Here is a 24646-nt window from a genome sequence, read left to right as displayed (position 1 = left end):
CGTGGCATTCCTTCAGAAGGGTCCTCCGCAAGTCGCCTCCCTTAGGCACATAAAGACGATTCCCTTTGACTCTGAGAAACCCATCTTCCATATAAAACTGGCGAGTTTTTCCCTGCTCTGCGAGGCTAATCAAATGTTGAGCAGCAGGGTCTTTAGGGAGCCACTCCCCTTATCGATCTTTTATCGGGGTGGAAACTTCGCTTCCCCTAAGGGCGGCGAGTAAACACACCGACGCTAAGTCAGCCCTTCGACTCAGCGCATCAAAGAACCTGGTTGGTCTTCCCGCTTTTGTACTCCAAGTTAAAATTGAACTCTGCGAGAAGTTCCTGCCATCTGGCCTGTCGCCCACTCAGCTTTGGCTGGGTCATAAGTAGAGTAAGGGGCAGAGTTACTACAAAAAGGTAGGGTAAAGAATAAAATACGATTATTAAATATTAAGTAAGACAAAATGAGAAAAAGAAATAAGATAACGACGCGATCACACCAAATCTATCATTACACAAAATGAGACTTTCCGTCGTTACACAACAATGAATTTAACGATACGATACAATAAAATTTAAATAACAATTAAAACCAACATTGTATTTAAACTAACAACATAATACAATGCAATACAATAGGTAATAACCATCCAAACAAGGTGTAAATTGGTCATTTCGTGGGCCATTTTGACATCGGAAATATCACCACTTGATTCCTCTCAGTTGAGTACTATTATTTCTGCATCACACTTCTTTCGCTGCAATGCTTCCTCTTTCTCCCTCTTCCTTCTCTGCATTGTAAATGTGAAAATTTTATTGTTTCTCTCTGCTATATACTTTCCTGAACTTCGTGGACCTTTTTATGTTTTTTTCTGAACAATAGTTTTGTTTAATGGTCGTTCGTTACGTTCCGTTTATACGCATGTTTGGTTTCTCTCTTTTCCTTTTCCGTGCATTCGTGTTTTTCATTCTCTTTGTTGGTGCTTTGTTTTACCTGAATGCTTGTGAAAATACTTCAACAAACTGAACTTTTGTCCTGTAGGTCGACAAAACTAAAAAACTTCTTCACTGGATCTCACGTGAAAGTTGTGTATCCAGTTGTTCAACTGTGATCCTCTTTAATCAAGTACAACAATACTTACCCCGTTATCCATTCTTGCCATAATTTTCAGTAATTTTTATTATATCGTGTTGTATATTCTTCTTCTTTCCACTGAAGGTTACAAATCAAATTAAGCATTGGAGATAGTATTTCTCAAAGCATACTTTTGAATCTCTTTACTATCTAACAAATAATTTTTATTCGTACAATAGTGCGCGAGGGAATTTGAGTTCGGGGCAGCTCAGTCAGACGTGTGGTATGTACGAGTGTATTTTTCTGTAAGAATCATGCGGCATGTACAACTGCATTTTGCTAGACCACTAACTACATAATAGCATTGCTTAGAAAGAACTTTCAATAATCGTCTGGCTCAGCAAAGTCTTTCAAATTTTTTGTGTAAATAACTGTTGAAATAGTTTGACCTTTTCCAGTGTATTGTAGCTGGCCAGTTTTCACTGAAGAATCTGTGACGTTAACTTGTGTCCTCTCCTGTGAAGCTGCAGAGTAGCAAAACAAAACTATTGTATACCTATTATGTCTTGGGTGCCAAAGGTATGACTTCAGCAGCCGGGTCTCTTACACATGATTGAACCTGGAAAAAAAAATGTTACAGAAAGAAAAAATGATAAGAAAATAGAAAAAAGTTTAAAATTGTTCATAGAGATGTGTCTTTAAGATCAAACACCCTTTATTTAAGGTAACTATTAGGTTTGGGTTGAACTGTGTAAATTTGTGTACAAAGGTTCAATCCAGGCATGAATTGCCTGGTTGATCTATCCTGTTCTTGATTTGTTGTTGCTGAGCTTACTACTTTGGACATGTTCTCCTTCACGACAACACGTTTAATTTGTCTATTCATTAAACCAGTCACTATCTTCTCCTTGTCCTTCAAGCCAATTATTTGTTTGATCCTTTTGGGGTAAGGAATAAAAACTGATTGTAGAAAATGGGGCAGGGCAACAAGAAAGAAGAATAAGGGGGAAAAAACATGCACGTCCATTTAACCCACTGATTAGAAAAAAGAAAAAACACTTAAACACATTACCAGTTTTTATAATTGGATTATTGCTCTGAGATCTCAGAACACAAAGAAAGGAATACAAAAGAGATTGCGAGATTTAACTGAAGGACCAACTCAGAGGCGTTACAAGTTGGCCAGTTGAAGAATAGAATTTACAAATATTTATTGAACAAAAAATCCAAGCGGCTAATTTTTTTTTTTCTACAGCTATTGGAAAAACTTGAGAAAAAAAATACATAAAATACAACATTGGGCCCGTGCACACACACACACACACAGATATATATATATATATATATATATATTCACACAAATTAAACAATATGCTTCACCGGCCTTTTGAAATAAGAAGCTTAAAACTACATTCACACCGGTCATAAGCAACCTTAACTTTTAAAACTGTATAAAAAAACGATTTCGCACATACAACTAGTTATTGGGCCCGTCAACCACCATCTAGTCTAGTCTAGTACTAATACAAATATAGTTCCCATTTTTAAATTGAGACGTTTAGGACATTCATAATGTTCTCAAACATTTCTTTATAACAAGCTTAACCAAACAACAAGAACATCGCAAAAGCTAGGATATTTCAAAAATGAAAAATATATTGAAAGGGCAAAGGTGACTTTTTTTTAAGTCAACCCATTTTTGTAACCCACCCATTAATATCTAACCCTTCGATCTCCATGAAGTATGAGGGTTTACTTTTGATTCGTTTTTGTTCAAGTGTTACAACCCACCAATGATTTTGAAAGAGAAAAACATATGCACTTAAACGGGCTGAAATCTGAACAATCCATATTTGCATCCCCCAGTAGAATTTTACAATTTATTTTCAACGGAAATTAGCTATTGCAGTTATATCACTAACTATGGAATTTGAATTTTTATGATCAAAAGATACTGATATCAAGTGATCAATTTTCAATTTACCTTTAAAAAAAGGATAAACAAAAGGGAGCCTAAAAAATATGGGAGCATATATTTAAGCATCTCTTCAGTTCCAAGTAAAATTTATCATGTGACCAAGGAAAGATGGATTTCATATATTTTCTACAATCATATACTTGCAGTGAAACAGAAACCCATAAGACCAAACTAAGTACATGTCTACTTCATTTCATCGCAAAAGCATCTTTACGGCTTTGAGGTCTATCCTGGACCACAAATTTTCATGGAGGAACCAACTAAATCCTACCTTCATAACCTAAGATGTGTTCCTAGTATTCCCTTTTCTTTAAATATTTTTAAGTTAAAATTTAACTACTATAACGTTTCAACCTTCTGCATGAGAATAAGTAACCGATTATATCATTTAAAATGTTCCACAACGATAATGAACAAGGGCAAGAACTAGAGATTGCAGTAACAATTGGCTGTACAGAGTGGAAATTAAACTTAAAGAAAAGAGTAGCTAATGGCTAATTGACAAGCTTGATACTTTAGCAGTATCATAGATGTTGGAATCAAACACATTATACCATAAGCCTCGCAAACCTGCAGCCTCTAGAAAGTAACAGCCTACTAGCCATAGCAAAAGCTCAAAAAAATCCTCGTGCCACACGAGTGGGTTTTCATGAAGATCAATCATGTTGCTTCAGATTATTCCTTAAACTATCAATCTATGTTTACAATGTTGATCAATAAGAATGAGTTATACTAGATGTTATAAACCAGTCAAGAAACTCTCTTACAATAATTTATCACTATTGGTAAAGACAAATGCTGCACGCAAAGGGGGCACAGTTACTGAATTCACGACTAATGGAATTATGTCAGCCTCCTAAGAGCATCTAAACACTATTACTGAGCAATAACCAACATTCTCAAACAACAAATCTACACTAATCATAATAGGGTAATCACTGAATCACAGTTCAATTTATTTTTACATTTATCTTTATCTCTAAACCTCTTCACCCTCTTAGTATGTATACTGTGAAATGTCAGCTTCCACATAGAAGCCCCCACATGCGTACTGCATGAGACAGAACTCTAAGGCACTCGAGTTTAGTAGCTAATCTCCCAACTATCAAAAAATCTAAACTCCAAAAGTAGAGCACAACCAAAACATCCATATAATTCCTCAACTTCAAGCGCAATGCCCTATCCAGAAATCTAAGAACGGTAAAGGAGGCTAAAGAAAAGAATATAGTCTAGCAGATTACCAATCAACCAACACAAACACCATATATGCTAATAAACATGTTTTGTACATCAAACATATCCTTACCACCCATAATACTGCGAGTAAACCAGTCTGCTGAAGAGTCAGCCTTTTATCTCGTCTGCCTCGCCGGAAAAAGACAGGTCGAATCGAAAAGATCTTCTATTGTAGAAATTTCAACCAGAAGAAAATTAACTTCAAAATGTAGCCTCAGACAGCAAGATAAGCTTTTGAAAATAATGAGAAATTATCTCGTACATTTGCAACTAAATAAACCAATGAAACAGCAGAGCAGTGCCTTAACTTGCAAAGAAGTAAACAGACAACCTTGTAGAAGAGAGAGACCCAAAAAGAGGAATTATAAACTAGGGAGACTCCAATACAGTCACTAACTGAATTTCATACTATTGCTACTAATATTTGTTCACATCACAAAACTTAGCATCTCAATTCTATGGCATGGTAATTATTTCCTTACCACTAAACTACATCTGTCAGTGAATCAGTCCTAAGAAAGGAGAGATCGAAACATTAGCAACCTAGGTTAGTGAATAAGCTTGTGCAATAGGCAAACTAGCTTAAAAGAACGCCAGAAGAAGCCAGGAAATTCAAGATTATCGGGTTAAGCATCATCAAAACGAGGATGTATCCTCTTAAGGCATGAGAGGACATCACAACACAAAAAACTGATGGGAAGTTGAAAGAGATGCGCAACAAAAAGGGCCCTACACAAAATAGAAAAATAATTTTTTTAAAAACAGTGTTGTCTGGCAGAAGACGATCGCCAAGAGAAGCTTCTCACAACCGCAACCCCAACTCAGATGTTATGCGATAAGCATTTCATTCTTCAAAAGATGATGTATTATGAAGAACAAGCTTTAATTATCTTCACTGAAAACTGATTCCCTTCTACCAAAACCTCATTTTAATGTCGTCTAACTTAGGGGATTTTAATCTTAGAGCATAAACGTGTCTTTTCGTAGTCTTTTTTTGGTTGGCAATTAAATCATCATTAGAACATTCTAAGTTACGTGACAACTTGAGCACCCTGTTATCTAATGCCCTGAAGAACATAGAGAATCCAGTAAAACATTTACCCTCAAGTCTGAACCCCAACTGCCCCTGGGTCGTAGCCCAAAACTGAAATATGCACAGAAAAAAAAATAACCTGCCAGCTCAAGAGCTGTCGATGGTGCAGTTAATTTTTAAGTTACCATAATCTTTTATCTAAATGGTTCTATGAAAGATTTAATTCAGAACAACTTCAAAGTCTACAAACATAACATAAGAGAATAGGAAGAAACCGCATAAAGATCTTGCATACAAGGTCCCCTCCATCAATCAAGAAAAACGGCAATCCAATGACAGTCTGTTAACAGACAGCCACCAGTTATAACTTTTCACATTACTTCTTGTACGGTTGTACTGATATACCAATCTAACGGTTGCTATGGCACATTATTCTACAGCTCATAGACCCGTAACAGGTTCAAATCCCATAGCTGTCATTCTTATCTACTCTTCGTCCAATCAAAAAGTATACATGGAACAGACAGCATACAAAAACAAAAAAAAGTACTTAGTGAACTTCAATGTTAGCACTGGAAAAGCATCTCAGAGCAATGAAAAGTGTCTCACCAACTACTACGCCTCAATCCCAAGCCGGCTGGGTTCAGCTATATGAACCGTCAATATGATTTCGTTCCATTTGAACCAGTTTCATTCAAGTATTCAATAATTTAGACTCTAGATTGAAGTTCTCTACATTTTTTTAACAAAACTATTGACAATATGTCAAAAAGGGAGATTGTATTTTTATCTCCAGCTGCTAACGGGATAGTATATTCATGGATCACATTTTCTCTGTCTTTGTGTGTGTCTGCTTTTTTTTTTCTTTCTGGATAAGTGTGTGCGTCTCTGCTTTATGTATCACTGCAACACAGAAGTGACCATAAGATCCCTCTTAAGGGAAGTGGATTATCAGTTAACAAAAAAGAGTGGGCATTCCAATGTATGCCCCTTCTTACTTTAGAGGCTGCAACAGCAAACTGTGAACTGTCAGGGCTAAAACTGATCTTCACATACAGTTTTTCCTTCTTTCTTTTTGCTTTTCTTTTTTCAAAATAGATTGTAAAATTTTGGTTAGGAAGTGGATACTAGAACTTCTATACCAACTCTGTGGAAACTATTCTTCTGTTGACCAACAAAAAAAAAAAAAAAAAGTAATAACGGAAAAAGCTATGATTTGATATTAACTTCTATGGTTATTATTTAAGGATCAGGTCTGCACTATCCCATGTCCGAAGAAGCACCACTATTAGTTGCTATTTTCCAGAAGCATTGAACGAGCACTAGAAGATAGGTAATTCCAGAGCATACATTTTATAGAAACTCTTGCATAAGAACTGAAACTAACGCATAACAACGTTTAATTAGCAGGAAATTTCCATAAACTACGTTGCATAACCAAGGAAAGTGCAGAATATAGCTACAGATCCACTAGGACTAAGTTGACATAAATCGTCCTAAGATGGGAAAAAAGAAAATTTCAAAACCATGGGCAAAACAACTTAACTGCCACAGAAACTTCCAATCCAAACCATCTCCAACAACAGGGCAGCAACCTGAAATGACAAAGCTAGGATAAAAACCCCCAGAAAAAGAAGAAAGACGGTAAAGCTAATCACCTACATCGCGATGCAAACGCTTGACTGAAGGCTTAGTTACAACCATCAATCACGTCTTTCCACTCCCTATTTACCATCCCAGCTCAAGTCTTTCTAACACGGCCCTCGAACACTGCCTTTCTAGTCTTGCCTTTCTCTTCAACTGAAGCACGATCGCTAAAAGTCCTACAAAATGGTAGCAAAGGAATAACAATCTGTTCTGTGGAATTTGTCGGTGTTACAAAATCTATCGAACGCTCACTTCTGTTTTTTTCGGTTTTGCTCCTTGATAGACCTGACCATATCCATAGCCATATCCTGGTGCTCTCTTGTCTGTGAATGCATATCTAGGCCCTCAACAGTTTCACAATCAACCTTGCAAATACGGCACCATCCCATGCTCACGGGCTTTCTCTTTCTTGGTCTATCAAAGGAGTCCACATCACCCTGAGAAGTTGGAATTAACAAAAAATTAATAAAAGGATATCTAATTTCATGCACATAATGACCATCACGTGATAACAATGCTATAAAGCTCAATTTCCAAGAAATAACATACTAACGAAGGAAAATGAATAAGATAATTACACAGTTCATAACATAATGACTTACTGCATAAAGCCCGTGATTCAGAAATCCCGGGACAGGATACCTGCTCCTGAAGCCAGGCTCCCCAAACCGTGGCATACCAGGTTTGTTGCGTCCAATTGATTCACCAAAACCAGGAATATCTCCAAACCCAGACAACTCCCCCATATTAGGACGGCCAGCAAAGGGACCAAAGCCAGCAGGTTCACCAAAACGTAAATGACTTGGTAATTTCTGAGGATCCAAAGGCTCAACATGATGCAAATGACTTGGCACGTCTTTTCCAAACAGATCACCACTCCGGACATGTTTGTAAGGACGACCAAAGGTAGCATGCTCGCTACCTCTCAAATCCCCAAGACCATCAATCTCGCCTCCATGTGGATGGCCAGGCAAAGTTTGGAACCTACCATCAGAGAATAAACCGCCAGCTTGATTGGAAGGTAAATTGAAAGGCCCAGGCCCTTCAATAAATTGACGGGGCTCTCTGCCACCAATATCGTCAAAACGCGAGTGACTTGCAAATCCACGTGGTGGAATGTTAAAGAACTCCCCATCAGGGTTTCTCGCAGACAAATAATCCATATGTTGCGCACCAAATCCAGAGCCTGCCCTTTTTCTATCATCGTCATGCGGACCAAGCTGTGCTTCTCTTTCTCCAATTCCCTTGAAATGCATCGAGCCAGGAGGATGATATGGAGGCAATAATCTGTTAGGCGGAACCCCAGCACTGGCCTCAAATTTTGATCCAGAATCGTATCCTAATCCGCGAGGTGGTTTGTCAAGAAGCCGTGATGCTGCAACAACAAAGTTCATTATTTAGTGAAATTAGTTAGGAAATTAATTCTTCTTGATAAATTATTGAGGAAATAATTGAATAAAAAATTCCAACTCACCTTGATCGTGAGTCACTGGTAAAGGACTTAAATGCTCCCCCATAGGCGCCTTCAACCTTGTATCCCTAGCTGATTCCATACCTCTAGGTTGGCCAAATGGAACCTTATCAAAGGACCCTGGGGGGAATGGATTTGGTTGATTTCCATCAAACCGATTCACCCTTTGGTTTTGAAACATTTCAGCTTCTGCTGGATTAACCGAGTGTTGTGTTCCACTATGAATTTCAGGACCACTTAACGGTGCTCTTCCCATTCCCGTTATCCCCTCTCGGAAATCACCTGGTGGAGGAAAATGACCATGCCCTCTAGCAAAGGGTGCTGTAGACCCTGGACCGGGGATAGCACCAAGGGGGGCACTACTAGGCTGCTTCAGGAATTGTGGATGATGAACACGAGAATTAAATGGCTGACCAGCCTGAGGCACATCCCCTGAAGGCATCGTTGCATTAGGGGGATATCCGGGACCTTGGGCATGAGAAGAACGGCCTGCAGGTTGCATTGGTGGTATCATCATAGGACCAACAGACCTTTGTTGACCAGATGGTCCATATTTTGGTGGTGGCATCTCATGGCCATACTGCTGAAAACCCCCTGCGTCAACGGTAGCGACATGTGAATTTCTTCCAGGGTTCAGATTCTCCATTGAACCATCGGTGGCATCAGAAGATGCATGATTTGCCAAAGCCTGGTCCAGCTCTTTCGGAGCATCATCATAGGCATCTTTCTCTGGCTTAACTGTTGCATCAGCTGATTTGGCAGCAGATTTAGGCTCCAAAGAGTACTCATTTCCCTCTTCCTTAACAGTTCTTTTGTCCATAAGCTCATCTGAATCACCCTTATGAACATCTATATCACTGCCGGCGCTCTGTGCAAGGGAACTTAGATCCTTTTGAGCATTATCCTGGGAAGAAACTCCCACTTCTGGTCTTCCTGCAGTTTTGTCAGGTAACTTATCACTTTTACTTTCTAGGGATGACCGTTTCTTCTGATCAATCGACTCATGCTCGTTGCTTATGCGGTTCCCATAACTTTGATTCATTTGTGGCTGGCTTAAAGCAGGCTGGATAGGTCTAACCTGGGCTGCAGTATTATATCCACCATGAGCCTGAGAAATCACCTGGACATGATTTTGCATCCCAGGCCTTCCTATATATGTTTGAGATTGTTGAGGTTGTGGGGGAGGTGGTAAGGCGACATTTTGCTGTGGCTGAATATACGCATGCAAACTTTGAGGCACCGCACTAGGAAGACCTTGAGGGCGGAACTGAGACTGCAATGGCTGCTGGTGAGTAAAATGACCTTGTTGGTGTGATTGGCTCGGAAATGGACCAGGAAATGTATGCTGTTGACTGTATTGTTGAGGCATTGGCTGTTGATTAGGCTGAACAGGATGTTGCTGAATTGGGTGTCCTACTTGTTGAGCAGTAGGATAAAGTTGAGACTTTGCAGGAGCTTGACCTTGAGAAGGTACAAGCGCCGGTTGCTGATTGGCGACTAGACCCTGAGGTGGGCGCACTAAAGGAGGTTGTTGAGTAACCTGACCCTGAGTTTGAACCGGAGGCATAGACCCACTAGTAGGATGTGGACGCATTTGAGTTTTCTGGTTAATCCCCACAGGCGCTTGCTGCATGGGCTGGGGTTGTGGATAGGAATGGAAACCTGAAACTGTATTGGCTGTTGAATGGAGGGTCTGACCCGGTGCATGAGCAGGCTGGCTGGCCTGAGGAGGGCGCAATTGGCCATGAGATTGTGGAAGATGTTGCACATTTATTTGCGGTTGAAATAGTGAATGAGGTTGTGGTTGCACAGGAGGATGCGGTTGGCCTTGAGAAGACGGGGGGAGATGAACCTGGGCAGGAGGCTGCTGATACTGTGGCACCTGCACATGGTGTTGTGAATGAGGCTGCATTGGATAGGGCTGCGGATATGGGGGAGGTTGATTAGGTGGCTGAGCACGAGAAGTTGGATATATTTGTGATGGAATTTGGGTATGAAGTTGCATAGTAGGTGGGAGCTGCTGCTGTGGGTTGACTTGAACCTGGTTTTGATTCTGTTGTGCCAGAGCTTGAACCTGTGATTGAGTCTGCCCCTTAGGTAGGGCTTGCATTTGAGGTTGAGATTGGGGATTAAGTGGTTGCGACTGGGGCTGGGGTTGAGGCTGTGTTGGGACCGGAGTGTGGGTTTGTGCAGGTGGCTGCATGTAAATCTGAGGTTGCTGATATTGTTGGACGGGTTGCTGCTGATAAGGATAGTATTGTTGATAAGTTTGCTGTTGATAAGGATCATATCCAGCATATTGCTGATAATACTGTTGATATTGTTGCTGATACCACTGGTCTGAAGTAGGCACACCAGCTGAAGCTGTAGCAAGGGCCTGAGAGCTGGCATTTGTTTGCTGATTGGGATCTTGTCCAGGTGGCACAGAAGCTGTTAATGTTTGAGGGTTTGGCGTCTGAGATGCTGGAGTTCCTGATTGAGCTGTAGTTTGATTCGACTCAGCACCAGCACCAGCACCAGCAGTGGTGGCTGCGCCAGAGCTAGGATTATCTTGAGTACCGTTAGCTGTCTGCTGTGCAGGATATACACCCTGGATAGAAGATATACACTAAGAAACCATCCATTTCCATTATAAGGGAAGATGAGGATTACATATGTATGTAAGAAAAGCACTCACAGGACAACTCAAGGCATGCTCATGCACTTGTCGATGCACAATCTGGACTCCACATCTATTGCATATAACTGGGGAATTGCCAAAGGAACAGGCAGAACAATGGGAAGTGTTATCAGACAAGGGACCTTCCCATGTGCATCCACTTCTGTGATAGAGACAACGCACTTTAACTCTGCCTACGCTTTCAGCAAGTGTCTTGTCTGACTCAATAAGGGGCTGCGAGGAAAAGCAACAAATTCAAGATACCAAGAGTAGGCAAAAGCATGAGCAATTATCTAAAAGACAATGTACAGAGTGCAATTACTTTAGAGTCCGCTTCAGTCACCAAGTATCCATCATAGGGACAGGCCCGGCTCCCATTGGCAACATGGGCCAGACAAGGTTTGCAGTAGAGATGAGTGCACTGTGATTGGACGGCTTCATTAGGGAATACGAGTGTGCGACAAACAGGACAGAAATACTCTCCGGGATAGGTATGGATGTCAATTATGCATTCAATATCAAAACCCATATCTACTCAGGAGTAAAAATGTCAGTTCCCACAACACATCAACGCATTTATGCTTCTGGTACAAGAAAGTTGCTACTGCAAAGCTCGTCAAATAACTATAATTAGAAACACGACAATGAATGAAATACACATTCAGGTAATAAAGGCAAAATAGAATTAACGCAAAAGTCAAATCTTAAAAAGCCACATATGCACTCAACTCCCATGCCCCAACACTTGTATATGCTAAATACTTATTGAGAATGATGTTTAAAACAAGAAATCTAAAGCTGAACTAGGTATTGCAAGATTGTGATCATTATAAAATGAAGGTTTTTGGTTAAGATTTACAGTAACAAGAAAGGATACATATACAACAATCAAGCACGCATGAAGGAAAATCCAGAAATGCAAATTCAAACTATTCAGTAAACCCTGAGCTTGTTAAAATTTAGAACTAATCAGTTCATCCAACCCTATAAGAAATTAAAAGCCTCAACACCGGTTTTGAATTGGGAAAAAATGCAAAAGTTAACAACGAATAGACATTGAATCGTAAATTCGAGCAGAATAAGATTAGCAGAGTTGAGATAGAAGTTATCATAACCTAATAATCAATTTCATAACTTAAAAAAATTATTCTTTTTTTTTTTCCTCAAAGAAAAACTGTAATAGCAGGAGCATGATTCGACAAAGGATTTCAATCCTAACAAGAAATGGCAGATCAATAAGCACTAAACATTGCACACAAAAACCAAATATGAAAATGCAAAATGAATGTGGAAACCCTTGCCGGAAAATTCTAGGGTTTATCCAAGGGCCGATTGAGCAATCAAGTGAACAAATGGCACAACCTAGTGAAGCGGTGATTATAAATATGTAACTTCTTCGATTCTTTGTGAACAGACAAATAACGGCGTTACGTGCGGGTTTAACCCTAAATCATAACGCCCAGCCTAGCAGATATTTTCACTCCAAATATTACCCTTTATATATTTTTCACCACCGCTAGCATTACTTTTTTTATTATAGTTCTTGTGTTAAAAGTGTATGTATCCCGTGAACCGATAAATAATTTATATATCTAAAAAAGTACATTTTTCACAATACATTTATCTAAATGATGAGAGTGAATGTTATTACATGGACATAATAAGTGAATTCAATATACTGAATATCCAAACTATGAATTTAATTACCTTAATTATATATTATATAGTTTAATATATGAGATACAATATATTAAATAATTTATTTATAAAAAAGTACATTTTTCATAATAGATTTATCTAAATGATGAGAGTGAATGTTATTACATGGACATAATAGGTGAATTCAATATACTGAATATCCAAACTATGAATTTAGTTACCTTAATTATATATTATATAGTTTAATATATGAGATACAATATATTATGTTATTGTATCTCACATAATATCTTTTTATAATAATGTTCTTAATGGATGTTACTACCTTAATTATATATTATTTGGAATTACATATAGTTTAATATATGAGATACAATATATTATGTTATTGTATCTCACATAATATCTTTAAAAAGAGAAAGGATTTTGTTAAATCCAAAAGTCTGTTATAAGTGTGGCAGAGTTGGTTATTTTTGGCTATTTTTACAAGAATTGTAAAGTCAAGGAGAAAATTAAGAACCTTGACATTGACGATGACGTAAAAGAATCATTATACAAGATTATATTGAATTCGAACCGTAAAAATTCGGGTTTTGAGTCGGATGAATCATGCGGCTCCTCATCAAATGAAGATATTAGAGTCCTTGATAATGAAAGCTTTATTTCAACGAGTTCGTAGAGATGAATGTCTTCCTTGTCAAATAGGACAACCCATCTAGTAAGGGCAAAGAAGATGATGAGTTTTATAATTTCATTTCTCAATTTCAAGATACCAATATCAATGCTTTAAACGGTGATAACCTTGTGGATTTGTTAAAAATTATTAAAGATCCAGAGCTTAGGTCCCAAATTATTGATAAGGTGAATGAATGTTACACCCCGTATCTTTGAAGAAGCACTTATCAAATTTGAAACATAAGTACGTTGAGTTATGGTTAAGTAAAACCACTTTGGAATATAAGGAGCAATCATTATTAAGTATATTTAATGAGTGAAGGATGTATATAAGGTATACCGGAAGGTTTTATAAGGAAATAAGTGGAAGAAATGGAGTGGTACGACTTTGGAGAAAGGATGGGTAAAGTTTCGTGTGAAAATTTTGGTCCAACTTGAGGGAAGAATATCTCTTAGCATATGAAGCGTTTTGAAGTGTAACAAAAGCTAAAATGAAGTTCGTCGAGTCAGTTTCCAACGCAATAAACGGCCATCATAGGACATCGGAGTAGAGAATTATGGACGTTACAAGTTCGAGTGACAGAAAGCGAGAAAAGCGTGCTACGAGCAAGGCAGAACCTGCTACACAAAGATGCCGCTACGGTGACCCCAGACCCGACTTTTGAACCTTATAAAGGGAAAACCCCATATTTTTCACCCAAAATCAGATTTTAAAGCTCAGAACATAAAGGGCAATTATGTCATAAAAGTTGAGGGTTTGAGTGATTTTCAAGTGGCGGAGTATTAATCGAAGCTCGGATAACGCATAGATGTGATTCTAGTATGGTTTTGCGGTGGATTCAAGGTGGATATTGAAGATATCGCTGTTTTAACAAAAATAAGGTATGAATCTCTGCTTATTAATATTACTTTTGGTTTATTTACGAAGATAGAGTGATTAAATGGTTGTATAATAAAGTTGTTGGTTGAGAAATTGGACAAATATCGCGTGGGATGTTTTATGGAATATTTTGGTATTGATAATGATATTGTTAATGTTGGTGCTGTTGTAGTTGTTGTTTTGTTGGTATTGTGATTTCGGGCTACAGATATAAACGGGGAGAATCTTTGCCTAATTTCGGCAAATTTTAAGAGGATTTAATTTGAAGGCTTAAGACAAGCACATGATAATGAGCCTAACAATAGTATGAATGATCTTATGTAGATTGCAAGACAAAAAGTAAGTTGAAAAAGTCGAGAAGTAAGCTTCCAGGTATGTTAAGGCTACTTCCTTTCTTTCTAAAGGCATGATTCTTTTTCCTATGAACGCTTACATGGATTCCATAATATCCTTATTTCCAAAAAGCTCGAGGTTCATGATTCTCAAAGTTCTTGTGATGCTAAAGATAGATGTTTCTGGATGGTAATAATGATGATGATTCCATTTCTTCAGATTCCTACTATTGAGACCTCTTTGACTATTCGCACAAAGATGTGCTATTCACAAAGATTAATCTTGGGTTACCATAACCCTAGTGTAGTACTCCTCTCTAGTTAAAAGCTAGTATAAGAATAGTTGAGTTATATAAGATGATTGAATGTCAGGAGGTATAATTAGTGTATATGTTGTTTATAGGCTATTATGTTGCCTTCGAGTTATTATTATATGTATACGCCTGGCCTACGGGTGATGGAGTTGTTGCCTGGCCTACGGGTCATGGAGTTATTGCCTCACCGACGGGTCATGGAGTTGATTATACCTGCCCTACGGGTCATGGAGTTGATTATACCTGACCTACGGGTCATGGAGTTGCTTATACCTGACCCACGTCATGTAGTTGATTATACCCGCTTATGAGTCATGGCGTTTTATTTATGGAGTTATGTTATCTATGCACGACCTTCGAGTCCCCGAAGATATATCTATAAGTGATGTTATCTTGCCTCGGATGAGGCAACCCGGAGTAGAGCACATTCCGGATACTTTCATGAAATATCTAGAGTATAGTTTGTTATTTCATTTCGATTGTTATCTTGCCTTACATATTAGCACATTATTCGTGCCGACGTCCCTTTGTCCGGGGGCGCTCGCGTTCATGCCCGCGGGTTCGGGTAGTCGGACGGACGATTCGGCTGATGGGCCTTCCACTCGGCCGCGCGGTGCACTCCCTTGGTCCGGAGTCGTAGTCCCTTTTAAGGTATGCTATTTTGACATGTATATATGGATGTGATGGGGCCTTGTCCTGTCCTTTCTGCAGCTCGTGTTCCCTAGAGGTCTGTAGACAGTTGTATGTAGTTAGGATGTTATGTAGCCATGTTGGCTCTCAGTTTTGTTGTTCAGCTTACATAGCGCCTCGTCAAGCTCGCTCATTGTATATATATACATTTTAGGTGTGTGCGTGCCCAGTTCAAACGAGATAGACAGCATTTGTTTATATATATCCAGTACGGCCTCGCCGGCTGATTGATATTGTCGGTGTGCAGGTAGGCCTTAGAAGAGTTTCAGATTTAGAGTGGTTTGCTCGGGGCCTAGTTTGGCACCGAGTGCCGGTCACGCCGCTCCAAATTTAGGGCGTGACAAACTTGGTATCAGAGCAGTTCTGTCCTAGGGTTGTCTACAGACCGTGAGTAGAGTCTTGTTTATGGGTGTGAAGCGCGCCACATTTATAAACGGGAAGCTACAGGGCATTTAGGATGGTTACTCTTCTTTCTTATCTTAGATCGTGCTGTAGAGCTAAGCCATAGGATATGAAGTCCCTGATTCTAACCTTAAATATGTCACACCCCGATCTTACTAGGGTGTGATGGGCACCCGACCCCGTAACCGGAGCCGAGCGAACCCACTGACTCTTATTACATATCTAGACTTCCTTAGACTTTTACATTAATAAGAATGAAAACGTAGTAAAACCGTCAGAGATTTCTTTTTGTACTCAATTCAAACCAAATCTATATTTATACGAAACGCATAGCATAACACTTATGACACATCGGCCGATGGAGCCGCTGGCCGACTGACTCTCTATGCCCACAACTCTGTCTACAAAGTCTCTAACTGCAATCATAAATCCTAGCATACAAGCTCTGACTCGGCTACACTCCAGAGCGAAGGGAGCTCGCCACTACACTGGAACATCTTTCATGCTAACTTCGCATCATCACTGGTGTACTCGCGCGGCATGAAACGCGACCCCCGAAGAAGAGGGGGTCGAATAATGTCCGAGTATGTAAGGCATGAATAGTAACATAGTAAGAAATGTACATATGAACAATAATACAACATGGGAACATAGAACATATCTTAGGATAGCGAGTAACTGTGCATATGAGTGCCACGAAGGCGGATGCCATGCATGCTTATCTTTCCCTTGAAAAATATTTCTTTCATATATATAGAAAATAGAATATATCATATTGCCGAGGCGTCGGCAGCCGATCCATTTAACCACAAATATATATATATATATCCCGCGTCCGGGCATCCCGCGTCCGGGATGATATCAAGTCAAGTACGGATACATGTACCGTATGTATATCCCAGCGTCTATAGCGCTCTGCCCTTTTTCCCATCTTCCCCATATACATATATATACATATATATCATACCATAGCATGCAGGAGAGCCCAAAGAAAAGCTATAACTCTATCGGAGTGACGTAAGGTCGGTAACCTCCGATTATATTATGGAATAACTATGGGCGCTTGTCTCACCTTGAAGGAACGATTAATATAAGGCGAGACTATTAATGGAGAGTAATAGCATGAGAAAACATAAAACAGGATCATAAGGCATCGTTTCGTATACCTTGGAATCTTTAAAAAAAAAAACAGTCATCATTTATGGATAAAGTTGAGAATTCAAGAAATAGCTCAACGTTCTCATATCATCACTGAAATCGTGAACTTGGAACCTTCAATCATGGAATCATCATTGTCATACTCATCATATACACATTTTCTTCCTTGTCATCATCCATGTCATTGTAGAACATATTCATCGTCCTCGTTGTAAAGCTTACTTTGTCATAAATCTTTGTTTTGGGAGAATACGGGCATTTTGGAAAATATTTACGAGCTATCAGAAAAGAAGAATCATGCCTTGGAATCAATAGATTGGTTAAAGCACTATTGTTTAGTAATTGGAATGATAACCAAAAGTTTTCCTCTAACTTTAGTGCAGAAACAAGTCAAATAGAACAAAAGGAGGGAATTCGGGAATAGCGGGCCCACCTCGGGTCAATAGAGGTGGCGCACACCAAACTACATACAATAAGCTTCATGGAGCCATTTATGAGGGTTTTATTGTAATCCGGTTTCATTTGACAAGTTATAGATGTTGGGTGCAATTATTGATAAAATGTGAAGAACTTAATTCAATTCTATTGAATGAAAAAGGGCTAATTTCAAACTCGGATTTCTAGAGTTGGAGTGGTCCCCGAGGCACTTATCCAAGCCTATTACATCTAAGACATGCCAAAGAAGAGAGGGTGAAGCCTTACATACCTTTTCCGCTCCTTACGCTACTCCAACTTCAAGTTGCAAATCCGCTAAAATCTACAATTTGGTCATGTTTACCAAACATTGATCAGAAGCCTTTAAAGGTTAAGTCTTAAAATAACACTTGGCTACCGAAATTTGACGATTCCCCCGTAAATACTCCATCCCACCAAGTTCAACTTGGCCAATTTCAATCAACAACAATCCCGGGAATTCAACCCGGCCAAACTATCAACAACAACACCGTTTGTACCAATGCAAGAACTTTGTTACCAATATGCTAACTTTCACAATAATTCACAATCAGTTTTTAACTCCAACTTGAATCATCCAATACCTTCATTTTTATCACATAAACCATCACAATAGCAACTAAATTACTAGGTAAAGTTAACTCGTTTCTCCCATACCAAAACAGCCCATTCTCGGCTACAACTTCAACATGCATGATTTCATGTTTTTCATCCATCTTACATTATGGAATTCTCAACACAACGATTAAACTACCAAATAAAATCATTTCATCTTTTCTATACAACCACCCATACATTCGGCCAACACACAACATACATATTTTCCATGAATTTGCATCCACTTCTATACATTACGACAACCAACTTACTACATAAAATTAATCCATTATTTCTACACAAACAACTACTCCATTCGGCCATACCATGTATATACATACTTCATGAATTTCATTCATTTCCACATGCTACACACTCAACAATATGCATGGACCATCCATAACACAAGAGAAGGGATTAAACCTTACCTTTTTCCTTCAACTTCTTCACTTGACCAAGATGTGGGAACGATGAAACGAATACCCTTTCTTCCGAAACAACCATACCACGTTGTAGAGGACCCTTAAATTGGTAGGAAAGCTAGAAGAAAATATTTTTTGGCAAGTCTTTCATGGAGACAAAATTGGCAAGCCATGGCCGAATGCCATGGCTATTCTCTTTTTTTTTTTTTTTGTTTTCTTTCTTTCTTTCTCTCTTCAAGTCTCTTCATTTAAAATGATGAACTCTTCTTATATATATATATATATATTCCATCACTTTTCCATATTTGCATCTTAGTCCCTCAAGTATGGCCTCATGTCCCTTTTCTTCTCCTTCTAGAGTTTTCCTCTTTTTTCTTGATTTTTCTTTTCTTTTCTTAAATTTCCTCACTTGGTCAAAGAAGACCAAGTGTCTTCCTTTGTACACTTTAGTCTATCTTTATTTACACACCCCCCTTTTCTTTCTTTTCTAGGATTTTCTTCCCTTTTCTTGAAAATTAGTAAAGAAGGCCAAGTGTCTTCTTATGTAAGATTTGGCCCTTCAAGAATTCTCTTGAACCTTGCGAAATTACTATCTTGCCCCTAGCCTTCCACATTATTCCCATGACGCCACTTTCACTTTCCCTTTTACCACTTTCTTTCACAACATTTCTATACTAGTAATATTCATAAATAATGTTCATAACCCACTTGTACATTAAAATAATTTTGGAACATAGTCTTGTCCTTAACTTCTCACCATTTTCTCGCAATATCCCAACGTATGAAATACAGGCTATAACAAAATATTTTGGGTTGTGGATGTGCGGTTGATTATACAGCTTGGGGAAATTGATGAGAATTGAAGTTTGTTAACCTGAAAGGTATGTTCCCTACTTTATTGATATTGATGTATATGGACGACTAGTACATGAGCGGGATGCCGCGTATATTTATGATTGCCCTGAGAGGCATTGGATGTGTTTTCGGGGCTGTGTGCAGGGTTGAGGTAGTAAGAATTATAGAAGAAACTCTGCCAAATTTTTTACAAATTGAATTGTTTGAATGTCTATGCCATAGAGAAAGCGTAAAGGGAAATGTCATAACCAGACGTTTGGTAAGCTATGAGTGAATAAACAATTATGAGACGCTTTTAAAGAGGAATTTTAGAATGATTCTAATTTGATTTAAGGGAGGAACCGAGGAGGAAAAGTGATTAGTAGCTAGTGAAACCAGAATGAGTTGCATTCGAGATTTTTAGAAGAGTGAGACTTATTGAAGATATAAGGAAAATTGACAGTAAGAACTCAAGTACAGTATTACGATTCATGGATTGACAAGTAAGGGATAACGAAGAGATATTGATATGGAAAAATGAAGTTAATGAGTAGGGGAAGGTTTTATTTTAGATTTTATGGAAGATTAATAAGATAAGAAGTTTGGCCAAGAGGTAAAACATAATCAGATTTTATGGAAGATTAATAAGACAAGAAGTTTGGCCAAGAGGTAAAACATAGATAGCATGGGAGAAGAGTTTTGATAGGGAGTACAAAGATTTGATTATAAAGGAAATAGGACGAATATACAAGGGGTGTGTATGAATATGAACAAGTTATGACATCGAAAGGAAAGACAAGAAAGGGATGAAAGGAGGAAGAAAAGGATATAGTTTATAAGTATTTATGAGTAGGACAAGGATCGACAAGATATCAGAAGAACTATGACCCCTGACTATGGTACAACCACTTAGTAAAGAAGAACTACAAAATAGTATGAGTTGGGCAAATGACAGAGCGGGTCCCGGGAAATAGATGCGATAGTACATTGGCTTACGATGGTATTGAAAGAAGAAACGAGATTTGGTTGGCTAAAGGATAAGGTCAGTGTAAGAGAGGGGACATACAAAAGCCTTAAATCGCAAAGGTAAACATAGAAAATGAGTATCTAAGAACTTCGGATATCTATGCGACTGATAAACTCAAACAACAAATAGGGTATGCCAGACTATGGGGAAGACTTATCAAGTAAAAATTAAGCGAAGGCCAAGAGTCAATGAACAACATCAAAGGAGGTAATAGGAATGACGCGTCTGATTGGAACAAAGCTGGCGACAATGAACTCTCATAGAACAAGCAAAATAATGGTTCTTCTAGAAAGGAAATGTCTATGATTGAAAACTGCAGACAAAGGAAAGAGTGAAATGATTTGAATTCGCTGCGTGATAAGGAGCCTGGTTCACATTTCGGCAAATTTCAAAATTATCCCTAATTTATCAGCCGGATTACGGGATTAGCAACCTTAAGAATAAATTGAAAGAAGTCCTTGAAGAAGAAATTTGAGATATTCTTGGAATAGGCACAATAATTACCGATAGTCAGACCGAGCATAAGAAGCCTTATCAAGAACAAGAGAGGATCAAGTAAAGTATACGGATGAAAGGAAATTTCGACGTGACATTAGCTGGAAGATAAAATACCGCAAGGATCGATTCAGCTTGCTACGGGGAAAGCGAGGATACTACATTACCGGTTTAGGTTATCCTTAAAGGGGAAGAATAAGTTAAATCCCCGAAGAGAGGAGCCTGAAACATCGTAGGCGTAAGAAGGATACGTGGAGATCAAAAGAAACAAGAATTTCTGGTATATTGGGATGAAAGGGAAGATAAGACCAAAATTGGATAAAAGTATATGATAAGTATTGGATAAACGAGTATATGAGAATGTAAACGATAGAAGTCGAAGAGATAACGAGGATGATAAAGTATGAGGAGCTAGTCGGCAGACGAGTGATACGAAAAAGAGATAACCGTGAGTACGAACATAAATTTTAGCCACAAAAAGAGGAGAATAATATCCAAGAATTGATTGGGCAAGGAATTCGGTGAACCCGGGAATACACCCATTGATAGCAAATCAACAGTAGTCAAGAAACACCAAAGGAATTGTGAAACCATGCATATAGAGTCTACATATATGTGGAGATGATGAGCTAGTAATTGCACAAGGGACAACTGTATATGTTAAGAAGAAACCATATTATTACTCATACAAAGGAACCAAGGAATCCAAGGAAGATTAATCGTCAGAAATTGAGGCGCTCCAGTATAAGGAATTATCGAGTACTACTGCAGTAAGATTGAAAATGCCACAGATTCAGTGTAAGAAAACCCAAAAGGGGTAAGGAATATTAACTAGTGAAGCAGAATCAATTAGTGCCGACACAGCTGAATGGTATGCAGACAAGAGATAGAGTAACATTGCAGCAAGAGAGGATTGTCGCTCCAACAAATCGATATAACATCATAAGTCTAAAAATTAGGGTTACGACTTATTAACTTAAGTTGTATAGCCTCGAAACGCGAAGAGGATCATAAGTTGCGAATGAGTTCGAGTTCGAATGAGTGAATATATTTGCAAGTAAGTAAAGTAAATACCAGCAAATGCTGGTGAGAATATTGACATCAACGTTAGAACGAGCTCTCCTACAACATTCGAGGATGAATGTTTTTAAGGGGGGAAGAATGTTCCCCCCCGTATCTTCGAAGAAGCACTTATCAAATTTGAAACATAAGTACGTTGAGTTATGGTTAAGTAAAACCACCTTGGAATATAAGGAGCAAGCATTATTAAGTATATTTAATGAGTGAAGGATGTATATAAGGTATACCGGAAGATTTTATAAGGAAATGAGCGGAAGAAATGGAGTGAAATACGACTTTGGAGAAAGGATGGGTAAAGTTTCGTGTGAAAATTTTGGTCCAACTTGAGGGAAGAATATCTCTTAGCATATGAAGTGTTTTGAAGTGAAACAAAAGCCTAAAATGAAGTTCGTCGAGTCTAGTTTTCAACGCAATAAACAGCTCATCGATAGGACATCGGAGTAGAGAATTAAAAATGTTACAAATTCGGCTGACAGAGCAGAAAGGCGTGCTACAATAACTGCTACAGTAACCGGCTTGCTACAGTAACAGCTACAGTGACCCCAACCCGACTTTTGAACCTTATAAAAGGGGAAAACCCCATAATTTTTCACCCAAAATCAGATTTTAAAGCTCAGCAACATAAAGGGCAATTATGTCATAAAAAGTTGAGGGTTTGAGTGATTTTCAAGTGGCGGAGTATTAATCGAAGCTCGGATAACGCATAGATGTGATTCTAGTATGGTTTTGCGGTGGATTCAAGGTGGATATTGAAGATATCGCTGTTTTAACAAAAATAAGGTATGAATCTCTCCTTATTAATATTACTTTTGATTTATTTACGAAGATAGAGTAATTAAATGGTTGTATAATAAAGTTGTTGGTTGAGAAATTGGACAAATATCGCGTGGGATGTTTCATGAAATATTTTGGTATTGATAATGATGTTGTTGATGTTGGTGCTGTTGTAGTTGTTGTTTTGTTGGTATTGTGATTTCGGGCTACAGATATAAACAGGGGAGATGCTGCCCGAATTTCGGCAAATTTTAAAAGGATTTAATTGGAAGGCTTGAGACAAGCACATGATAATGAGCCTAACAATAGTATGAATGATCTTATGTAGATTTCAAGACAGAAAGTAAGTTGGAAAAGTCGAGAAGTAATCTTCCAGGTATGTTAAGGCTACTTCCTTTCTTTCTGAAGGCATGATTCTTTTTCCTGTGAACGCTTACATGGATTCCATAATATCCTTATTTCCAAAAAGCTCGAGGTTCGCTGATTCTCAAAGTTCTTGTGATGCTAAAGATAGATGTTTGTGATGGTAATCTTGATGATGATTCCATTTCTTCAGATTCCTACTATTGAGACCTCTTTGGCTATTCGCACAAAGACGTGCTATTCACGAAGATTATTCTGGGGTTACCATAACCCTAGTGTAGTACTCCTCTCTAGTTAAAATTTAGTATAAGAATAGTTGAGTTATATAAGATGATTGAATGTCAGGAGGTATAATTAGTGTATATGTTGTTTATAGGCTATTATGTTGCCTTCGAGTTATTATTATATGTATACGCCTGGCCTACGGGTCATGGAGTTGTTGCACTGTGCTACGGGTCATGGAGTTATTACTGAACGACGGGTCACGAAGTTGCGCATACTTGACCTACGGGTCGTGGAGTTGATTATACACATACCTACGGGTCATGGAGTTGATTATCGACCTACGGGTCATGGAGTTGCTTATACGACCTACGGGTCATGTAGTTGATTATTGACCTATGGCTTATGGAGTCACGGCGTTTTATTTATGGGGTTATGTTATCTATGCACGACCTTCGAGTCACGAAGTTATATTTATAGAGTGATGCTATCTTGCCTCGGATGAGAGGAACCCGGGTAGTCGAAACCTTCCGGATGCTTTCTTGAAATATCCAGAGTATAGTTTGTTATTTCATTTCAGTTGTTATCTTGCCTTACATATTCAGTACATTATTCGTACTAGCATCCCTTTGTCTGGGGGCGCTGCATTCATGCCCGCAGGTTCGAGTAGTCGGACGGACGATTCGGCTCGGTGGGCCTTCCCGCTCGGCCGTAGTCGGTGCGCTCGACTTGTTCGGAGGCGGGTCCCTTTGGTGGTATGCTATTTTGACATGTATATATGGATGTGATGGGGCCTTGTCTGTCCTTTTACGCGACTCGTGTTCCCCAAGGGTACGGAAAGGCGGTTGTATGTAGTTAGGATGTTATGTAGCCATGTTGGCTCTCAGTTTTGTTGTTCAGCTTACATAGCAGCCTCGTCCGCTTGCTCAGTTGTATATATACATTTTAGGTGTGTGCGTGCCCAGTTCAAACGAGATAGACAGCATTTGTTTATGTATATCCAGTACGGCCTCGCCGACTGGTTGATATTGTCGGTGTGCAGGTAGGCCTTAGTAGAGTTTCAGATTTAGAGTGGTTTGCTCGGGGCCTAGTTTGACACCCAGTGCCGGTCACGCCGCTCCAAATTTAGGGCGTGACAATGAATCACCTAAACAGCCAGAAATTCAAACTGGCATTCAAATACAAG

The 24646-nt window shown here is 38.8% G+C and overlaps 1 protein-coding gene across 9 annotated transcripts; it reads right to left on the bottom strand.

The window, feature by feature from the left end:
* Nucleotides 1–1491: 1491 nt before the first annotated feature.
* On the bottom strand, nucleotides 1492–12619 carry LOC132042861 (uncharacterized). Of its 9 annotated transcripts, none has more exons than XR_009411611.1 (10): nucleotides 12385–12564; nucleotides 11406–11687; nucleotides 11102–11317; nucleotides 8428–11014; nucleotides 7556–8328; nucleotides 7206–7390; nucleotides 6969–7129; nucleotides 6853–6901; nucleotides 4344–4439; nucleotides 1492–1678 (listed from the first exon to the last, which is right to left on the bottom strand). XR_009411611.1 is itself a non-coding variant. In XM_059433376.1 (7 exons), exons 2-7 carry the CDS (start codon nucleotides 11610–11612, stop codon nucleotides 7048–7050), a joined length of 4050 nt encoding a protein of 1349 aa, XP_059289359.1. In that variant the 5' UTR covers nucleotides 11613–11684; nucleotides 12476–12619; the 3' UTR covers nucleotides 6690–7047. The 9 variants fall into 9 exon arrangements, 2 of the variants coding, with proteins under 2 accessions (XP_059289359.1, XP_059289358.1); XR_009411612.1 differs by having other exon boundaries at nucleotides 4344–4436; XR_009411608.1 differs by having other exon boundaries at nucleotides 6853–7129.
* Between the last annotated feature and the right edge of the window lie 12027 nt (nucleotides 12620–24646).

The sequence above is a fragment of the Lycium ferocissimum genome, unplaced genomic scaffold (genome assembly GCF_029784015.1).
Source record: "Lycium ferocissimum isolate CSIRO_LF1 unplaced genomic scaffold, AGI_CSIRO_Lferr_CH_V1 ctg1863, whole genome shotgun sequence".
Taxonomy (NCBI): Eukaryota; Viridiplantae; Streptophyta; class Magnoliopsida; order Solanales; family Solanaceae; genus Lycium; species Lycium ferocissimum.
The sequence above is the reverse complement of the archived record's forward strand: the minus strand, read 5'-3'. Positions and strand labels throughout refer to the sequence as shown.